Source organism: Leptopilina boulardi, unplaced genomic scaffold (assembly GCF_019393585.1).
Source record: "Leptopilina boulardi isolate dan_hultmark-lab unplaced genomic scaffold, ZJU_Lbou_2.1 LbouV2_195, whole genome shotgun sequence".
NCBI classification, from domain to species: domain Eukaryota; kingdom Metazoa; phylum Arthropoda; class Insecta; order Hymenoptera; family Figitidae; genus Leptopilina; species Leptopilina boulardi.
The window spans coordinates 900,588-919,177 of NW_026137746.1; the positions used below are offsets into that span (position 1 = coordinate 900,588).

General features: G+C 25.5%; 2 protein-coding genes across 3 annotated transcripts in view; both read right to left on the bottom strand.

Moving 5' to 3' along the window:
- Positions 1 to 18,590, bottom strand: part of LOC127278136 (beta-1,4-mannosyltransferase egh) — a 282,071-nt gene that overhangs the window by 181,135 nt on the left and 82,346 nt on the right. The gene's annotated exons all lie outside the window — the stretch shown is intronic.
- Positions 93 to 18,552, bottom strand: LOC127278132 (neurotactin). 2 transcript variants are annotated; one of them, XM_051299689.1, is made up of 7 exons: positions 18,337 to 18,552; positions 13,853 to 14,082; positions 13,296 to 13,490; positions 8,707 to 8,905; positions 7,944 to 8,442; positions 7,203 to 7,871; positions 93 to 2,624 (listed from the first exon to the last, which is right to left on the bottom strand). In XM_051299689.1, exons 2-7 carry the CDS (start codon positions 14,072 to 14,074, stop codon positions 2,234 to 2,236), a joined length of 2,175 nt encoding a protein of 724 aa, XP_051155646.1. In that variant the 5' UTR covers positions 14,075 to 14,082; positions 18,337 to 18,552; the 3' UTR covers positions 93 to 2,233. The 2 variants fall into 2 exon arrangements, with proteins under 2 accessions (XP_051155646.1, XP_051155645.1); XM_051299688.1 differs by having other exon boundaries at positions 8,707 to 8,908.

The following is an 18,590-nucleotide window of genomic DNA, read 5'->3' on the forward strand; positions in this document are numbered from 1 at the left end:
ACGAATATAATGTCAGTTTCACAAAATTTAAAATATCGGAACAAAAATAAAAAAAAATTATTTGATTAATGATATTTAAATAACTCAAAATATTTGCAATTATAAAGATTTATTTGTTTTAGACTTTGTCGGTAACAATGGAACCGCAAACTGTCAACTAGTTACACACTATTAAAATGAGCATAATATAAAATACCATTTTCAGAATATATGAGAATATTCTACAATATTGTAAAATAAAAAAAAAAAAATTGTACTTAAATGACATTATTACAAAAACAGATCACTGAGATTATTTTCCATTACAATGTTGTTGTGTAATACAATTTCACGTCAATAACAACAACAACAACAACTATTATCATTATTATTATTATTGATTCTAATTTAATTTATAAAAAGTAAAACTGCCGCAATCCTAAAAATACTAATTTATCACATATTTATTAAAATAAGTTAAGAGATTAAGTAAAATGGAAATTATGTTATAAAAATTACAAAATGAATTAAAATTTTTTTTTCAACTCTCATTATTTTAGATAAAATTATAAAAAATAATGAAATAGTTTTTAAAAAAATGAAATTCATCAGTAATACAGTCTAAAAACCTCTGTTTAGTATAAAACTGTAAGAAACAAAATTTCCAAAATGTGTTTAAAAAGTTATTAAAGATACAGGCTTCTATCAAAAAGTACAAAAATACCGCAGACTTAAATATATTATGTTTCATTATCAAAAACTCACTTAAAAATTGGACACTTGAGTTAATATAAAAATCTGTCAGCTTTATTCCATAATTTTTCATTTTATGGAATGTTGAAACAACATTATTATTATTTTTTTTTCGCAAAAACTCTACAAATTACTTAACCTCTTATTTGACAATATTCGTAGAATTTATAATTTTACAATTACAGAGAGACTTTTTTAAATTAAATTTATTTCCCTAGCAAAAATTTCGAATATTTCATTCTTCTGTTTACTTACAAAACAATTAATTACTGTCGAAACAATAAAATTTCTATCAATCTCAATCCAAATTGCTCTTTACACTTCTTTTCTGATTTGTAAACTTTTCAAATCGTGTTTTAAATTAAAGAAATATTTGAACAAAATTAAAATTCACATTAATTCAACAGAATTGAATTTCATTGCAAAAAAAAAAATGTTTTCTTGATTTGAAAAAAAATTTGAATTGAGAAAGATATAAATTTAGAATACCTCGGAATAATACTGAACAAAAGTGATTAAATAATTCGACACTTTCGACAGGGTTTTTTTTTTGTCACATAATTCCTGTCCAAAAATCGTAATTAAAATTGTTGCTTACTTTGTAAATAATACCAAAGTACTACACAAGAAAAAAAATACTCATTTCACAGTGAGTAAATAAATAATTTTTTCTAAATTATATTCGTAAAAAAATTAAGTACATTTTTTTCATTGGACAGGTGTTTTTTTTCTTATTTGTCATGGAGGTTTTGCATCTTTGAAAAGCCTAAGGACATTTATTTCATTTTCTTTTATTTAGAATAAAAAGTGCATCTTTTTTTATTATGAACTTCACTTTTATATGAAAATTTTAATAAAAAATAAATGCAAAATTGCTCAGTCAGTTTTGTAGCTACACACAATAAAAAAAAAAGTTACAAAACAATAAGCTCCATTATTTATCAGTGCCGTTAAATTTATTGCAATACATTTGTTCTTTTATCTATTGTGGACACATATCAGTAAATAATGCAAGTACCAATTTTTGTAATTTAATAAGTTCCATATATAAAAAAGCAAACAAAAATAAAAATTTTTCGTAAAAAAAAAAATTAAAAATATTATGAATTATCTGTCACTGTAAAAAAAAAATAAATTAGAAAAAATAGATTACCAATGATTGTATATGAGTAAGATTTTTTTTGTATAAAAAAAGTAAATACAAAATGGCACTTACTTAAAATTCTGAATAACTACTATTTAATTATATTATTTATAAAAAGTTATAAATAACATGCAATAAATATATTGCTATGAGTCTATTTAATACATAAATAGAAATAAATTACGCACTTAATTTTACATTTAATACTAAAATAGTTTTTTTTTAAAAAAAAAAGAAAAGAGAGGATTTTAGATTAACCTCAAAAGAGAGTCTTACGCTCATAAATTCAGTTCTGAAATAAAATATTTAAAAAAAAAAAAAAAAGTATTGGAAATGATTTTCAAATACCTTTTCTTTCTAATCTACTCGACCATATTTAGGGGCAATATTTTTATTAATCCAAAAGTCACAATTTGGATAATCGTTCTCGGTATGAATGTCTTGATCAACAATAAGTATTCGTTTAGCTCCTCTTGGATCGGCTTGAGTAACTTCGCCAAACCAAACAAAACGATTGAAAAATTTTTGCATAGCGTCAACGTGTCTTTTTTCTTCGACTGTTCGCGGTGTATATGAACCTAAAATAGCTGCAGCATCACTGTCAGGATCAGCGAGGGTTTCTCCTCTTGGCCTTGTACGCACATAAAATGGTATATTTGTTTTCATATTGGCAATTGTCAATAGAGGACATACTACACGAATATCCGATATCATTGTTGCCAAACCCTTTAACGTTGAATTATAACGTCTGAAAAATTAAAATTTTATTTTTTAAAATGAAAATTTTTATAATATTCAAAATGTAAATAAGGGCAGGGCAAATGAGGTAGACGCGCGTGCAGGCCTCGGATCGACTTAAAGGCACAAAAAAGTCATTTTAGTCGATTTATATTCCAAAAAAAGTCGAAAAAGTCGATTTTTTTTATTTTAACAAAAATATTTTACAGATTTTTAAATGAATTTTTTTTTTAAATAATAATACTTTTGAAATAGTTAAAGTTGAAATTTTTAGAAATAATTGAATTTTAAAAGATTTTGTTAATTTTCAGACAATAATTAAATTTTACAGAACTAAAAAAAATTTATCAAATAATTTCAGATAACATTTATTAAATGTAATTGAATTTTCAAAGATTTACAATTAAGATTTTTAAAATTAATTGAACTTCAAGTGATTTTTAATTAAATTTCTTTTTATGATTTCACTAAAAAAATTATTAGAAATTGCGGACAAAAATACAATAATTTGAAAAACATTTTTCATTGAAAAGTGGTTTCAAATAGTTGAATTTTCAATGAATATTATAAAAATAGTTAAAAATAATTTAATTTCCTTAGAGTTATAATTGAAACTGTTAAATTTCAAAAAATTTTCGATAGAAAATTTTAGAAATAATTAAATTTTAGAAGCTTTTAAATTCAAATTTTTGAAAATAATTGAATTATAATTGAAATTTTGGAAAATAATTAAATTTTAGTTAATTTTTGATTGAAAATTTTGATAATAATTAATTTTGAATTGAAATTTTGGATAATTATTGAATTTTAATTGATTTTGAATTGAAATTTTGGGTAATAATTGAATTTTAGTTGATTTTGAATTGAAATTTTTGAAAATAATTGAATTTTATTTGATTTTGAATTAAAATTTTTTGGTAATTTTATTTGTTATTTTTTTAAAATTATAAACAATTGTTAAATTTTATAAAAATTTTAATTGAAAAATAATTTGAAATAATTAAATTTGTGATGAATTTCATTAAAATTATTAAAAATAATTAATTTAGTGAAGAATTATTGTTAAATAATTGAAATAAAGAAGATATGAAGAAGATCTGCATTTTATACTAAAAAAAATATATTTTATTTAAAAAATTTTTTTAAAAATGTAAAAAAAAGTCGAAATAGTCGCATTTTATTAAAATAAGTCGAAAAAAGTCGTATTTTTGAAAAAAAGTTGGAAATAGTCGAAAAAGTCGTATAATCCGAGGCCTGCGCGTGCGAAACGACTTACTGCACAGATGTGTATAATTACACCATCCGACAAAATTCAACTTTTTTTTTGACCCACAAAGAAATCCAACATTTTTGGAAACTAGGACCCAAAAAAAATACCCGTGTCTGACCGTTTTGCTAGATCAAGTCATTTGTTGTTTTTAGGGGTGAAAACAGCCCCTAAATAAAAAGTGACAAGATATCTTTTAAAAATTATTAATATTTTATAAAACTTGGTATCTGGGGGTTTTCGGGGTCGCTGATTATTAATCTGATGTTAGATTTTTTCAAAATTCAAAATGGCGGATTCAATATAACGGTCAAAAATTTTAAAAAGTTATTAAATTTTTTTTAAACCTTGGTATCTAGAAGTTTTTTGAGTCGTCGATGACGAATCTGATGTTAAATTGTCAAAATTCAAAATGGCGGATATAAAATAAAAAATTAATAACTTTTTAAAAATTTTGATCGCCATATTGGATCCGCCATTTTGAATTTTGAAAATCTGACATCAGATTAATAATCAGTGACCCAGAAAACCCCCAGATATCAAGTTTTATAAAATAATAATAATTTTTAAAAGATATCTTGTCACTTTTCATTTAGGGGTTGATTTCACCCCTAAAAACCACAAACAGCTTGATCTAGCAAAACGGCCAGATACGGGTCTTTTTTTTGGGTCCTAGTTTCCGAAAATGTTAAATTTTTTTGTGGGTCAAAAATTGTGTCGGACGGTGTTATTAGACTTTATGGAGTGAAAATTAATTTCTTATAAGTACCTTTTTTTTCTTTTATTTTAATTTAACCAAGTCCGAATATTAACACTGCTAACAACATAAATCTTGAACGATTTTAATAATTTTTTTTAAATACTCGGAAAGATTTTTATTATAACGCACAACTGTGATAAATTTTATTTATTGCAAACTAACCTTAAAAATGACATTCATATATATATATATCAAATTTCGTTACTAAGATAGTTTAAAAAATGAATTATTTTTGGTATATCAGAGGGTATTGTGAAACTTTTTTGATCGCGGAATGCGAATTTGACATTAAAATTGCAAATTTAAAAATTCAAAATGGCGGATGCAATATGGCTGACAGTGTTTTATAAAAGTCACTAAATTCACTTGAAAGTTGTTACACAGGGGTTTTTGGGGTCGCTGGTTACGAATATAAAATCAAATTTCAAAAATTCAAAATGGCTGATTCAATATAGTAGATGAAAAAAAAACTCATTGAAGTTGGTAGAAAGTTGTTACTCGGGGGTTTTCGGGTTTGCTACTTACAAATCTGAAGTCAAATTTCTAAAAAAATTATTTACGTCAATGAAAAAAAGCTTAATAATTATTACTTTAAGTAATAATTTTTGTGTTGAGAATATTTATAATGAATGTGATTTCAGATTTTTAAAATAAAAAATATAGGTTTTTCAATAATTTATTGAATCATAAGACGTTAAATTAGGACGGAAATTTAGAATTTTAATAAAATTGAATGTAAAAATTATTATTAAATTATTATTTATTAATAAATTATTGAAAAACTTATATTTTTTATTTTAAAACTTTGAAATCATATTCATTATAAATATTCTCAACACACAAATTATTACTTAAAGTAATAATTATTAAGCTTTTTTCCATTGACGTAAATAAAATTTGCTTACCCTATTGAATTTGCTATTTATAATTTTTGAAGTCTGCCTATAGATTCGTAAATAGCGACTGCAAAAATCGTCGAACAAATTTCAAGTTAATTTTTAAAAACAATGTTCGACATACAAAAATTGACATCTTAAATTTTTGAATCAGCGAACACCAAAAACCGCCGAGTAACAACTTTCAAGCAAATTGAATGAGTTTTTAATTTTTTTCATTTGATATTTTGAATTTTTGAAATTGCATTTCAAATTCGTAACCAGCGACCCCAAAAACCCCTGTGTAACAACTTTCAAGTGAATTTGGTGACTTTTATAAAACACTGTCTGCCATATTGCATCCGCCATTTTGAATTTTAAAATTTTGCAATTTTAATGTCAAAATCGCATTCAGTGATCAAAAAAAGGTTCACAATAGCCTCTGATATACCAAAATAAATCATTTTTTCATTTTTTAAACTATCTTAATAACAAAATTTTATATATAAATGTCATTTTTAAGGTTAGTTTGCAATAAATAAAATTTATTGCAGCGGTGCGTTATAGGAAAAACCTCTCTGAGTATTTACAAAAAAATTATTAAAATCGGTTAAGATTTGTGTTGTCGGCAGATTTTTGTCCACAGAGGGTTCATTTTTTTTTGTAATATTGAATTTAGAACATTTTAATTTTCTATTTAAAAAAGTGGTAATTTTGATTCACTTCTTTTTAAACTACAAGCTCGAGTCTTAGAGGTTGGCTTCTCTAGCGTACTAAATAAGTGGGCTAAATTTTGCGTCTGCGCAGAATGTTTGTGTACATCTGCGACCATGGTTGCGATAGTGACAAGTTAGAAAAGTTCACTGGCTTTAATGACCACGTGATCGCCTTTTCTAACCTGTCGCTATCGCTACCATGGTCGCAGATGTACACAAACATTTTGCACAGACGCAAAATTTAGCCCACTTGGCGCCAGAGTATTAAATTTAACCCTCCTGATTGGCTCTTGGTGTAGCCAGCCTCTGAGTCCAGTCGATGGAGTTCGTACTTGACGCGACCTCAACGCCAAATACCGTAAACATTCAGGGCTGTACTACGAATAAAAAAGATGGAGGCTCTCACTAAGAACGTATATTACGTAAAGCAACCAATGTTCACTTATGATGGTACACTTAAAACAGACGCTCTTGAATATTATTTTCTACGTGTAGCCACGCCCAGTTCATTTCCCTTGACGTTTAACCGCGCTTCGGTAAAATTTAAAAATTTTCACAAATTAGTAGAAATTTTTAGAAATTCTCGGCTTTTTTTTTCTGGTGAAACTAAAATCTTGGTCGCTTGACACCCTGAATCTATTGTTTCTTTTTTTTTGAGTTTTATAATATCAGTGATTTCCAGGTTCTACAGGAACTTCTGTTTTATTCTTTGATTTATTTTATTTATCAAAAATATTGTAACAGTTTTTTTTTTCAATTTAAAAATTAAATTATATTTTCTGAAACTTTATTCCAATAAATAATACTACAAAGTTTCAATCAATGAAAATATAATGAAAAATGGTAAATTGTGGAAAAATATAAAATCATTTTTAAATTAAAAATGTTTAAAATATCTCCTAATATTTTAGTTCTTATAAAAAATCTAAGAAATTAACCCCTGAAAATAAATTAATGAAAAATAACAAACCTGAGTGCTTCATCGGCCAGTCCATTGGTGCCAAGTAGAGATTCTCGTACAATTTTATTAACTTGATCTGCTTCCAATGTTGAATTTGAAGACAAATATTTAACAGGAGTTCCCGATTGAGCTGTTGTACCAATAACAATTTTCACTTTGAGATCTTGCTTTGTCCAAATTTCACCAACATGTTCTTGTATAATTGAACCATCCTTAACGAGCCATTCATGCTTTGCATTTGTAATACCTGCCTCTTTTGGCTCAGGAAGTTCTACATTACCAATCAACCAACTTGAAGGAACAGCATTCATCAATTCTTCTGGATCTTTGCTTCTTAAACAAGCGGCATCACTGCATCTTGTAGCATTTAAAAATACTTCATTTGATTTCTCCGATTTTGATAGTTCTTCACCAGGAAAAATGGCACTACTACTTGATATCCATGCACGAGCAAAAAGATCATTTGCCTTTCGTGCGCCAATTAATGTTGTAACAAGTGTACCACCCGCTCTATGTCCCCAAATTGTGACATTATTTTTACAACCACCAAAATGATGAATATTATTTTGAATCCATTTTAAAGCGACAATTATATCAGAAAGTCCATAATTTCCCGAAGTTGGAGGATGAGTTGTTCGCGATAAAGGTTCAGCGGCAAGAAAACCAAATACACCCATTCTATAAGGGAAAAATTAAATATTTTCAAATTTTTCCAAAATATTTACAGTCATTATATTTATTTATATTTACCTGAAATTCGGCCGAACAAAAACAATTTCTCGTACTCTTGCAAGTTTTGATGACGGTTGCATAACACCTGGTGAACCACCATTTAAAGTTTCAGCTCCAATCATAACGACAACGGGAAGTGGATTTCTTGTATCAACTTTTGGTGTAAAAACATCAAGTTTAAGACAATCCTCAGTACCGCTAATACGTCCTGAAGAATCAAATTGCCAACAATGAATTGAATTATTGTGAGCACTGTAGGTACCAGTCCAACAATTTTCAATTCTTCGAAGTGGTTCAGCCGGTTGCCAACGACGATTACTAATCGGTGGTACGGCATATGGAATACCGCGGAATGCATAACCACCATCTTCCAAAATACCTTCAACTAATCCACATGATGTCGGTGCCAAAATATATTTACCGTCTTTAAGCGGTGGCTCTAGTAAAACATATCTAGGGCCCACGCATGCAACGCAAATTATGACAATCACGGTTATTAAAATTAACAATGTTGACACTGAAAAAAGAATAATTTACAAATTTCAGATTATACTCACTAATTGGAAAATGAAAATATCATTAAAGCAATAAGAAAATTTTAATTGCCATTCCAGTCAAGTAGTTAGAGAACTTTAAAATAGTTTAATAAAATCTTTCATGCAAGATTTTTTTTTCAAATTTTAATAATTAAATAAAATGTGCTTGAAATAAAATAAAGTTGAAACAAATAACTATGAGATAAATTGCAGTAAATTTATTAAATTCTACTGATTTTAATTACCTGTTACAAATAAATTTCTTCTGGCAGCTGACAAACAGACGACAAATGAATGTGGTTTAGGTGGATCATCGGCATTAAAAGCATTTCCATCAAGACGAACAGTTTCCATACCAGCATCGTCTGCGGCAGGAACTTTCTCCGCAACATCACCAAGTGTCTCTACGCTTGCTAAGCCAACGATGTCATGCTCACCAGTTTCCTGCTACAAAAATTCAAATAAATAAATAAAAATTAATATCCTGATAAAAAAAAAACGGAGTGCATGATTATCTCATAAAAATCATTAACTAGAATTTTCATTTGTATGAATTTCATTTGATAGAATTTCTATTTAGACGAATTTTCATTTTTCAAATTAGTATTTGAATTACTTTCTTTGTAAACGAAATTTTATTTAACATAGTTTTTAGATACCGAATTTTAATTTAATATTCATTTTACCAAATTTTTTGTTATCCAACTTTTTATTTTATAGACTTGCAATTTAAACCAATTTTAATTTATCGAAATTCGCATTCAGCAGAATTTTAGTGATTCAAATTTTATAATGTCAGAATTTTTAAACTATCGAATTTCCATGTATCAGAATTTTTATTTGACAGAATCCCTAAAATAGAGAATTTCAACTTGATAGAAATTACAAATCACCGAACAAGCAAGCGTCAGAAAGATTTTGTCGCTAATTTTAAAATAAACCAATCACAATTTTCTTAATAATTTTTGATTGGTCTATTTTAAAAACTGCGCCAAAATCTTTCTGACGTTTCTTGAGCCATTTGTAATTTCTATCAAATGAAAATTCGCTGTTTTAGGAATTCTATCAAATAATTCGTGTAAATATAAATTCTGACACATGGAGATTCGATAAATTAAAAATTCTGACATTATACAATTCGAATCACTAAAATTCTGCTGAATGCGAATTTCGATAAATTAAAATTGGTTTAAATTATAATTCTATAAAATAAAAAGTTGGATAACAAAAAATTTGGTAAAATGAAAATTATGTTAAATAAAAATTCGTTACCTAAAAATTATGTTAAATAAAATTTAGTTTACAAAGAAAGTAACTCAAATACTAATTCGAAAAATGAAAATTCGTTAAAAAAGAAATTCTGTCAAATAAAATTCTTACAAATGAAAATTCTAGCTAATGATTTTTATGGGATATTCATGCGCCCCAAAAAAACATTTAATGACTGTACATTACTAACTATAGTCAACTTTATACTTTTCATAAAGAAGATTTATAATTCACAGAATTTGCTCGAATTTTCATTTAACATAATAGACATTTTAAAGAATTTTTCTTGGGTAGAATTTCATTGCATAGAATTTTCTTTCAAATGAATTTTCATTTGTTCCAATTATTATTTGATATAATTTCCGTATAACCGATTTTTCATACTACAGAATTTTTTACTTAACCGAAAAATCATTTAACAGAATTTCTAAATAATAGAATTTTCATTTGTCCGAAATTGCAAATTCCCAAACAAACAATCGATTTTTCGCAATTTTTAAAATCAACCAATAACAATTTTGTGGATAATTTTTGATTGGTTGATTTTTTTCTGTCGATTGTTTGTTCGGCCATTTGCAATTTCGGACAATTGAAAATTCTATCAATTAGAAATTCTGTTAAATGATTTTTCGGTTAGGTAAAAATTCTGTAGTATGAAAAATCGGTTATATGGAAATTATATCAAATAATAATAATTGGAACAAATGAAAATTCATCTGAAAGAAAATTTTATGCCATAAAAATTATGACAAATAAAAATTGTGTGAAGTTAATTTTCGATTATATTAAAAATTCTGTAATATAGAAAATCGTTTTGATGAAAATTCTGCAAAATATTAATTCCAAAATAATAAAAATTCAGCTCAAAAATAATTATGACAAATGAAATAATTCCATAAAATTCTAACTAATGATTTTTACAACATAATCATGCGTCCCCTTCCATTGCATTAGCATTGTGATCGAAATTTCATGTTTTGTTACGAAGCTGAAGTAAGCAACGTTTATATAAACAATTTTTAAAGAAATAATTTTTTAAAATGAAAAATTCTATGATTTTTTGCCTAAAAAATATTTTTTTTATAATTTGTCGGTTAACAAAAACTACAAGAAATATTTTTTAGGCAAAAAATTATAGAAATTTTCATTTTCAAAAAAGATTTCTTTAAAAATCGTTTACATTTAACTTTGCGTACTTCAGCTTCGTGTATTGTTTTACTTCCCGGTGGCTTAATTTTAAAATTGAAATTATTGACGTTTAACATTCTTGTAATAATTAAATAGCTTTAAAAATTAAATTGTTTTAAAATTGTAAAATATTAAAATAAACACTGTTTCAGTATTTTAATTCGTATTTGCATGAAAACAAATTAAAAATGCAAACCAAAATTTATAATTATTCCTTATCAGGGTGTCTACTAAAAATCTGAATTAAAATTCCAGGACTTTTCCAGGACTTTTCCAGGACTTTCCAGGACAAATTTCTTATTTTTCCAGGACATTAAGTTGGATGACTTTAAGGAATAAAAATATTTTTAGTTTAACTATTGTTTTCAGAAATTATTAAAAAATTAATTAATTACTTAAGTTAATTTTCATTTTACTTATTTAATGAATTTTTTTTAACTTGATTGACAAAATTAGAAATTTTTGAAAATTTAAAAGCAAAATATAAAAAATTCAAGGACAAAAATTATTTTCAGAAATTATTAAAAAATTAATTAATTACTTAAGTAAATTTTCATTTTACTTATTTAATGAATTTTTTTAAATTTGATTGACAAAATTAGAAATTTTTGAAAATTTAAAAGCAAAATATAAAACATTCAAGTACAAAAATTAAAATTCCAGGACTTTCAAGGACATTCCAGGACATTTTTTCAAATTCCAGGACATTTCCAGGACTAGTAGACACCCTGCTTATAAACCCCAAGAATTAGAAAACTCGGGGGAAATGTAAACAGAACTTGAAATGCATTTTAAAAGAATATAATTGAATGAATTTATTTAGCAGCAAAATTTAATAAAATTTGATCAGTTTTTAAAAATCTCTTTTGCCATTTTGAAATTTGAAAATCTGACTTCAACTCCATATTCAGCGACCTTAAAAACCCCTAAGTAACAAAATTGAGGCTAATTTAATTACATTGTCGCATTTTAACAAATATTTGTCAAATCTTGCAAATTTTACAATGGATTTGATGCCATATTAACTTTGCCATCTTTGAATTTTGAATTCTACATTACGTTTCTCAAAATTATACAATTTTTATGTACTTTTTGTTGAGAATAGAATTTTATTCTTTTCCTTTTTCCTGATAAAAAAAATATCAAACTTAAAAAAAATCAAATTTTTTCTTTGATTTTTTGCATTATAATCGGCATATTTAATTTTACATTGGACAAAATTTATTTTTGACACCGGATTTCAAAGAGCACGCTCAAGACCTTTAGAAAATGTATCTCCGATAAAAAAATATTGTCCACTTTATTTATAATAACGAAAGTAAACAAAAAATTTTGTTATTTTGGTTAATAACCTAAATTATGCTTTTTAATACCTTTTCAAATTGTAAACATTTTTGCTGATTCAGACTCTGGATCTTAAAAGGGCTTACGCTCAAATTTATCTAATAAGTTTTGGCCTCTGGTGTTAAAATTTAAAAATTTTTAATATCAAATTCCAACGATAAGAATCAATTGTTTTTTTCTTGATATAATGAACAATTTCAAAATTTTAACTCCAAGGACCAAGATTTGTGATGTAAATTTGAGTGTAGATCCTTTTAAGATCCAAAGCCTTAATTAAAATATTTTTTAATACAAATCTTAAAATTACAGAACATTTTTTAAATTTATGCTTCTATGTTCGAACAAAAAGTTTCTGTTTCTGTATGTGACAAACCGATTTTAAATAATATAGAAGAGCGATTCTTCAAAAATAAAGGTAATATTCATGTCTTTGGATTATATCATCCAATCATTGAATTATTTTAGGCAAAAATGTTATTTGAAAATGATGAATTCACAATTTTTTGAAAGTTTGCAGTTCAAACGGTTAAAAAATTTTTCAGTCACTTTTTAACAATAAGCAACTTTACGGAAAATGGGACAATTTTTATTTAAAAATGTTTTATAATAATAATTGAATTTCTGAAAAACTTGATAGAAATATTTTAAATTGAAACAAATGATTAATATTATTAAAATTTATTAATTTAGCTAAAAATTTTAGATAATTTTAAAAATATAATTGAGTTTTGAATAAGTTACATATGTATTTAAAATTTTTAGAAACAATTGAATTTCAAGAGATTTTTGAAATTGAAATTTTTGTAAAATTGAATTGCTAAAGGATTTTTTCTTTTACAAATTATAGAAAACATTTAAAATGTTGGATCCATTATGGCGAATGATTTTTTTTTAAATTGATCTTATTCACTAGATTTGCCATATTGAATCCGAAATTTTTAATTTTAAAAATCTAATGCCAAATTCGTAATCAGCGAATAAAAATTTTATTTTATAGACAGTAATTTGATGAATAAAAAAACAAATACAATACCTTCTTTTTACGAGGAAAAACTGAGGCAAGTGGTAATTTCATGGCGCGAAAAATTCCTCTACTCGATTCCTTTTCTTTGGATTCTTTTTCAACATTTATTGAAACTTCATTAGAAGGAGGATTTTGTTCTTTGTCTTTTGAAATTGCCAATCCAGGTTCAGCATTTACTTTATCAGTAGATTTTACATTGTCATCCTAAGAAATTTAAAAAAAAAGGATTAAATAAGAAATTTGCAACTATAGTTTTTTAAATTTTGTAAATGAAGAAATTTAGCATTTTAAAAATTAACTAAAATAAAATTAGATATTTAAATATAGTATATGTATTTAAAATATTTAAATTTAAAATATTATTTTAAATTAAATATTTTTTAATAATGTTATTAAAAATAATTTATTTCGCTGAAAATTTAAATAAAATCCGACACAGAGTTTAAATAGAAAAAAATTAAATATTTTTTTATTTTATTATTTTTATAATTTCTTCTTTAAAATCCTAGTTACAGAAACATGAAATCTCGTTTTAAAATTTGAAAAATATTTTTATATTCACTAACCTTATTAGTTTCCTTGCTCTTGCTTCGACAAAATCCTGGCATTTTAATACCACCAATAGGAATCTTACGTTTCTGGTGATTCTCTTCAATCTCCAAATCTGCTACTGGTTTGCTCGCATGTTTAGTATTTTCTGCATTTAACATTTTTTCACGTTCTTCTTCAGCTGTCTCCTTTTTATCCATATTCTTTTCTTGCTCCTGCTCCTCAACTGTTTGACTCATTGTTATAACTGGTGAAAAAAAAAGTTTAACATTCTATAACTTCATTTTGTAGTTTACAAATTTTTATTAGCTTTATCATGTATGCATTTATTATCTAGTCATAATTTTGAAAAAATCGTTTGTTTTTTTTTTTATTTTTTTACATTTTCTCAAAGCATACATCATGTTGAAAATATCTTGCAGAAGTTTCAAATCAATTTAAAAAAAAAATATATGAAAGTAAAAAAATTTTTTGTAAGGTAAACGCTCCTATTATAGGAACACATCGAAAACATGTACCTATTATGGAACAATGAAAAATATTTGAAATTATAATAGAAAATATGTTTTTCGATATTAAAAAAATTATGAGTAAAAAGGTTGATATTTATTTGCACTATTTACGCAGTTATACGACAAGTCATGTTAAAATATTGTTTTATTCACTGGGTAACAAAAAAATGGTCATGTTGTGTTTATTTCAAAATTCCTGTGTTTATTGAATATTTGGGTGTCAATGAACAAGAAACTACGAAAAATTTTTTTTTAATTTGTTCTGTTCCCTGAAAATGGGGGTTAAAGTGTCAAAAAATGGTTTTTTTGGCATTTTTTGAAGTAATATAAAAGGAAAATGTGAGGACATAGAAAGCTTTAATAGGTCTCAAAAAAAAGCTTAAACCTTCAACTTTAAGACCCAAAACTGAAATGTCATGCAATAATTGCGGGAAACCTGTATTTAACGCATAATCCCTAACGTATCATTGAATTTATATAGTTCAAATCTTTGGGAATGTATGCTTAGTATAAAGCGATTCTCCATAATCATATTTGCTTGAAACTAGTCACTTAGAAGTTTTTTGGGTTGTTGATTGCAAATTTGAGAATAGGTTTTAAAAATTCAAAATGGTGGATCCAATATGGCTGACGAAGTTTATAAAAACTGTTTAAATTCTCTTGAGTCTTGTTACTCGGGGGTTTTTGGGGTCACTGATTACGAATTTAAAGTCAGATTTCCGAAATTCAAAATGACACGGGTTACTTGCTACATTACAAAATTTTCAAAAAAATTTCGATGAATTTGTCGAAAGACTTTCGAGAGCTATTTTAATTCTAGCAATATAATATGCGAAGATGATAAAATTACACCATAATGGATCCGCCATTTTGAATTTCGGAAATCTGACTTTAGGGGGGTAGTCTGGTGTTTAGGCCTTTTTTTAGGAGCTTATTTCAGAATTTATTTTTATTATAAAATAAAATATAATCACACCAAATCTTTTTACATCGTTTTATTCTCCTTTTGAAGTGTTGAAAAAAATTATAATCGATTATTTTTTACTAGACATTGTTATTTATATTTAATATTAATGTTTATATCAAAAAAATGCTGGCGCAGGTGATTTACAAAAATCTGTTCGATCGATTGCTCCAATTTTTTTTAGCTTATTTTACACAAGTATGGCTGTGGCCCGTACTAGAATTACGCAATTTTAATGATAACTTTTTTTTATTTTTAACTTTTTGTCAATAAAAAAGAGACAATTTTTGAATCTTTTTGCTTATATAGTCCGCTATTTTGTTATTTATTAACAAAAATGTTTTATTCTAGTACGGGCCAGAGCCATGCTTGTGTAGAATAAGCTGTAAAAAAATTGGAGCAATCGGTCGGATAGATTTTTGTAAATCATCTACGCCAGCATTTTTTTGTTATAAACATTAATATTAAATATAAATAACAAAATCTAGTAAAAAATAATCGATTATAATTTTTTTCAACACTTCATGATAAGAATAAAACGAAGTAAAAAGATTTGGTGTGATTATATTTTATTTTATAATAAAAAAAAATCCTGAAATAAGCTCCCAAAAAGGCATCAAAACACCAGACTACCCCCTTAAATTCGTAATCAGTGACCCCAAAAATCCCCGAGTAATAAGACTCAAGAGAATTTAAACAGTTTTCAAAAACTTCGTCAGCCATATTGGATCCACCATTTTGAATTTTTAAAACCTATTCTCAAATTTGCAATCAACAACCCAAAAAACTTCTAAGTGACTAGTTTCAAGCAAATATGATTATGGAGAATCGCTTTATACTAAGCATACATTCCCAAATATTTGAACTTTAAATTCAATGATACGTTAGGGATTATGCGTTAAATACAGGTTTCCCGCAATTATTGCATGATATTTCAGTTTTGGGTTTTAAAGTTGAAGGTTTAAGGTTTCTTTTGAGACCTATTAAAGCTGTCTATGTCCTCACGTTTTCCTTTTATATTACTTCAAAAAATGCCAAAAAAGCCATTTTTTGAGTCTTTAATCCCCATTTTTAGGGAACAGAACAAATTAAAAAAAAATTTTTTTCGTAGTTTCTTGTTCATTGACACCCAAATATTGAATAAACACAGGAATTTTGAAATAAACACAACATGACAATTTTTTTGTTACCCAGTGAATAAAACAATATTTTAACATGACTTGTCGTATAACTGCGTAAATAGTGCAAATAAATATCAACCTTTTTACTCAATAATTTTTTTAATATCGAAAAACATATTTTCTATTATAATTTTCAAATATTTTTCATTGTTCCATAATAGGGTCATGTTTTTGATGTGTTCCATAATCGGAGCGTTTACTTTACCAAATTTTTAAATTTTAACAATTTTTTAAAAATTCGTCCGCCATTTTGAATTTTGAAAAACTGACATCAGATTTGTAACGAGCGATCCCGAAAACCCCCAAATAACAATTTTTAGGCAGTTTGTAACATTTTTTGAAAAAGTTGTCAGCCATATTGAATTTTAAAAAACTGACATCAAATTCGTAAAAAGCGACTCCGAAAACTTCAATAGCTTAGCGTCGTTTAATTTTCCAATTTGTAATTTTATTGTAAATATTGCCCCACAAACATAATTTTTTTAATTATCATTGTAATTACAAAATTTTTAATTATTTATTGCAATATAATTTTTTTTTTTTTTTTTCATAAATTCAAATAAATTTGTGGGTCTTTTAGCGTTTAGAAATCAAAAATATTTTAAATTTTGACAAATTTATAAATTATTTCGAAACAAAATTTTAAATTTTGATAAATTTTTGAAATTAAAAATTATTTCAATATGAAATGGCTGAGCGTTAAAGAGTTAAAAAAAACAGAATTATGCTTTTTTCTGCTAATTTATTTTAACGAAATTTCTATTAAAAAGTAGGTATTCTTTATACTGTTCTTTTAGATCTTTTTATAAAATAGGATTTAAAAAAATTTTAAGTAAAATTATGCTTTTATGCTCTAACAGAAAGTTTCTATCTCTCTCTCTCTATTGACAAATAATTAAAATCAATTTTCTTTAGATTGAAAATTTTTTTTTTAATTTATATTTACACGAAAAATTATTTATGAATAAGTATTTCACATGACAAATAAAATTGTATTATATATTTAAAATGTTTAAATATAAATATAAATTTTGCACTCATCTAACATCCTATAAAAAAAATACCGGTCAAAATGGACGACGCATTAAGTCTGAAGGGTTAACACATTCACCATACAATCCAATCCGTACTATGCACCTTTACGCATTGGATGAATGCAACGTGAATGCCTGAGCCTCCCAATACTTTTTTTTTCACAAAGAATTATATGTTATTATTTTAAAGAAATAATAAACAATTATAGTATAAAAATAATTTTTTATATAAACAATAATATTGTATAGTTTCAAATTTATTATAATAATGTAACTAAAATACTAATTTAAAAATTTCGAAAGAAAATATTTCTTTTTAACAAATTTTATTAGAAATCCACATGAAAAAAATGTTCTTTCTAAGTAAAATCGATTTTCGAGCACTATCAAATATTAAACAATTACAATAAAAGAAAAACGAAGCCTAAAAGAAATTATCTTTTTTTCAATTTAATTAAAAATTCGAATGGTTGCGTGTAATAGAAATTCAATAAATTTTCATTTACTTTATTCTTATCAATTACTTTTAATATTTCTTTTTCTGTAAAAATTATTTTTTTAACTCAAAAATAAAAAAAAAAAGTTTACCACAAAATAAACAATCGGCAAAGCTTATAATAAACTATTAAATATTTAAACGGTAAAATATTTCAAACTATATACAATTAACTATTTTTAGTCTTTTATTAAACAGCTCTAGAGAATAAATATAAAAAAAAGAAATTCAATACTAATCTTTAAAAGCTTCAGTTTAATTTAATTAGGGGTTGATACCTATATTCTATTGAGAAAAAAAAAAGTTGCACTTACCTTTGTCTAATATATTCCAATATAATGCTCACTTTTCTTTTTTATAATGAAAAACAATGACTATAATATAGAAAAAAAACTGATGGTTAATTTATTATTATAGAATTGAAAAAAAATTTAAATCATAGCAATGTAGAAACTAATTATATACGGAAAATACACATAGACGCCAAGTACAACACTTAATTAAATAGACAGACGCGCGCGAATACTATGATGCACCACACAACCATAATCCAAATAAGTTTCAGGTC

Excerpts from the sequence above, each read along its gene's own strand:
- LOC127278132 (XM_051299688.1), bottom strand. The coding sequence starts at position 14,074 with ATGAGTCAAACAGTTGAGGAGCAGGAGCAAGAAAAGAATATGGATAAA. Across the intron at positions 8,909-13,295 it reads TTTTTCCTCGTAAAAAGAAG|CAGGAAACTGGTGAGCATGA; the intron begins GTATTGTATTTG and ends GAATTTTTGTAG. Across the intron at positions 2,625-7,202 it reads CTGGCCGATGAAGCACTCAG|ACGTTATAATTCAACGTTAA; the intron begins GTTTGTTATTTT and ends TTAATTTTTCAG.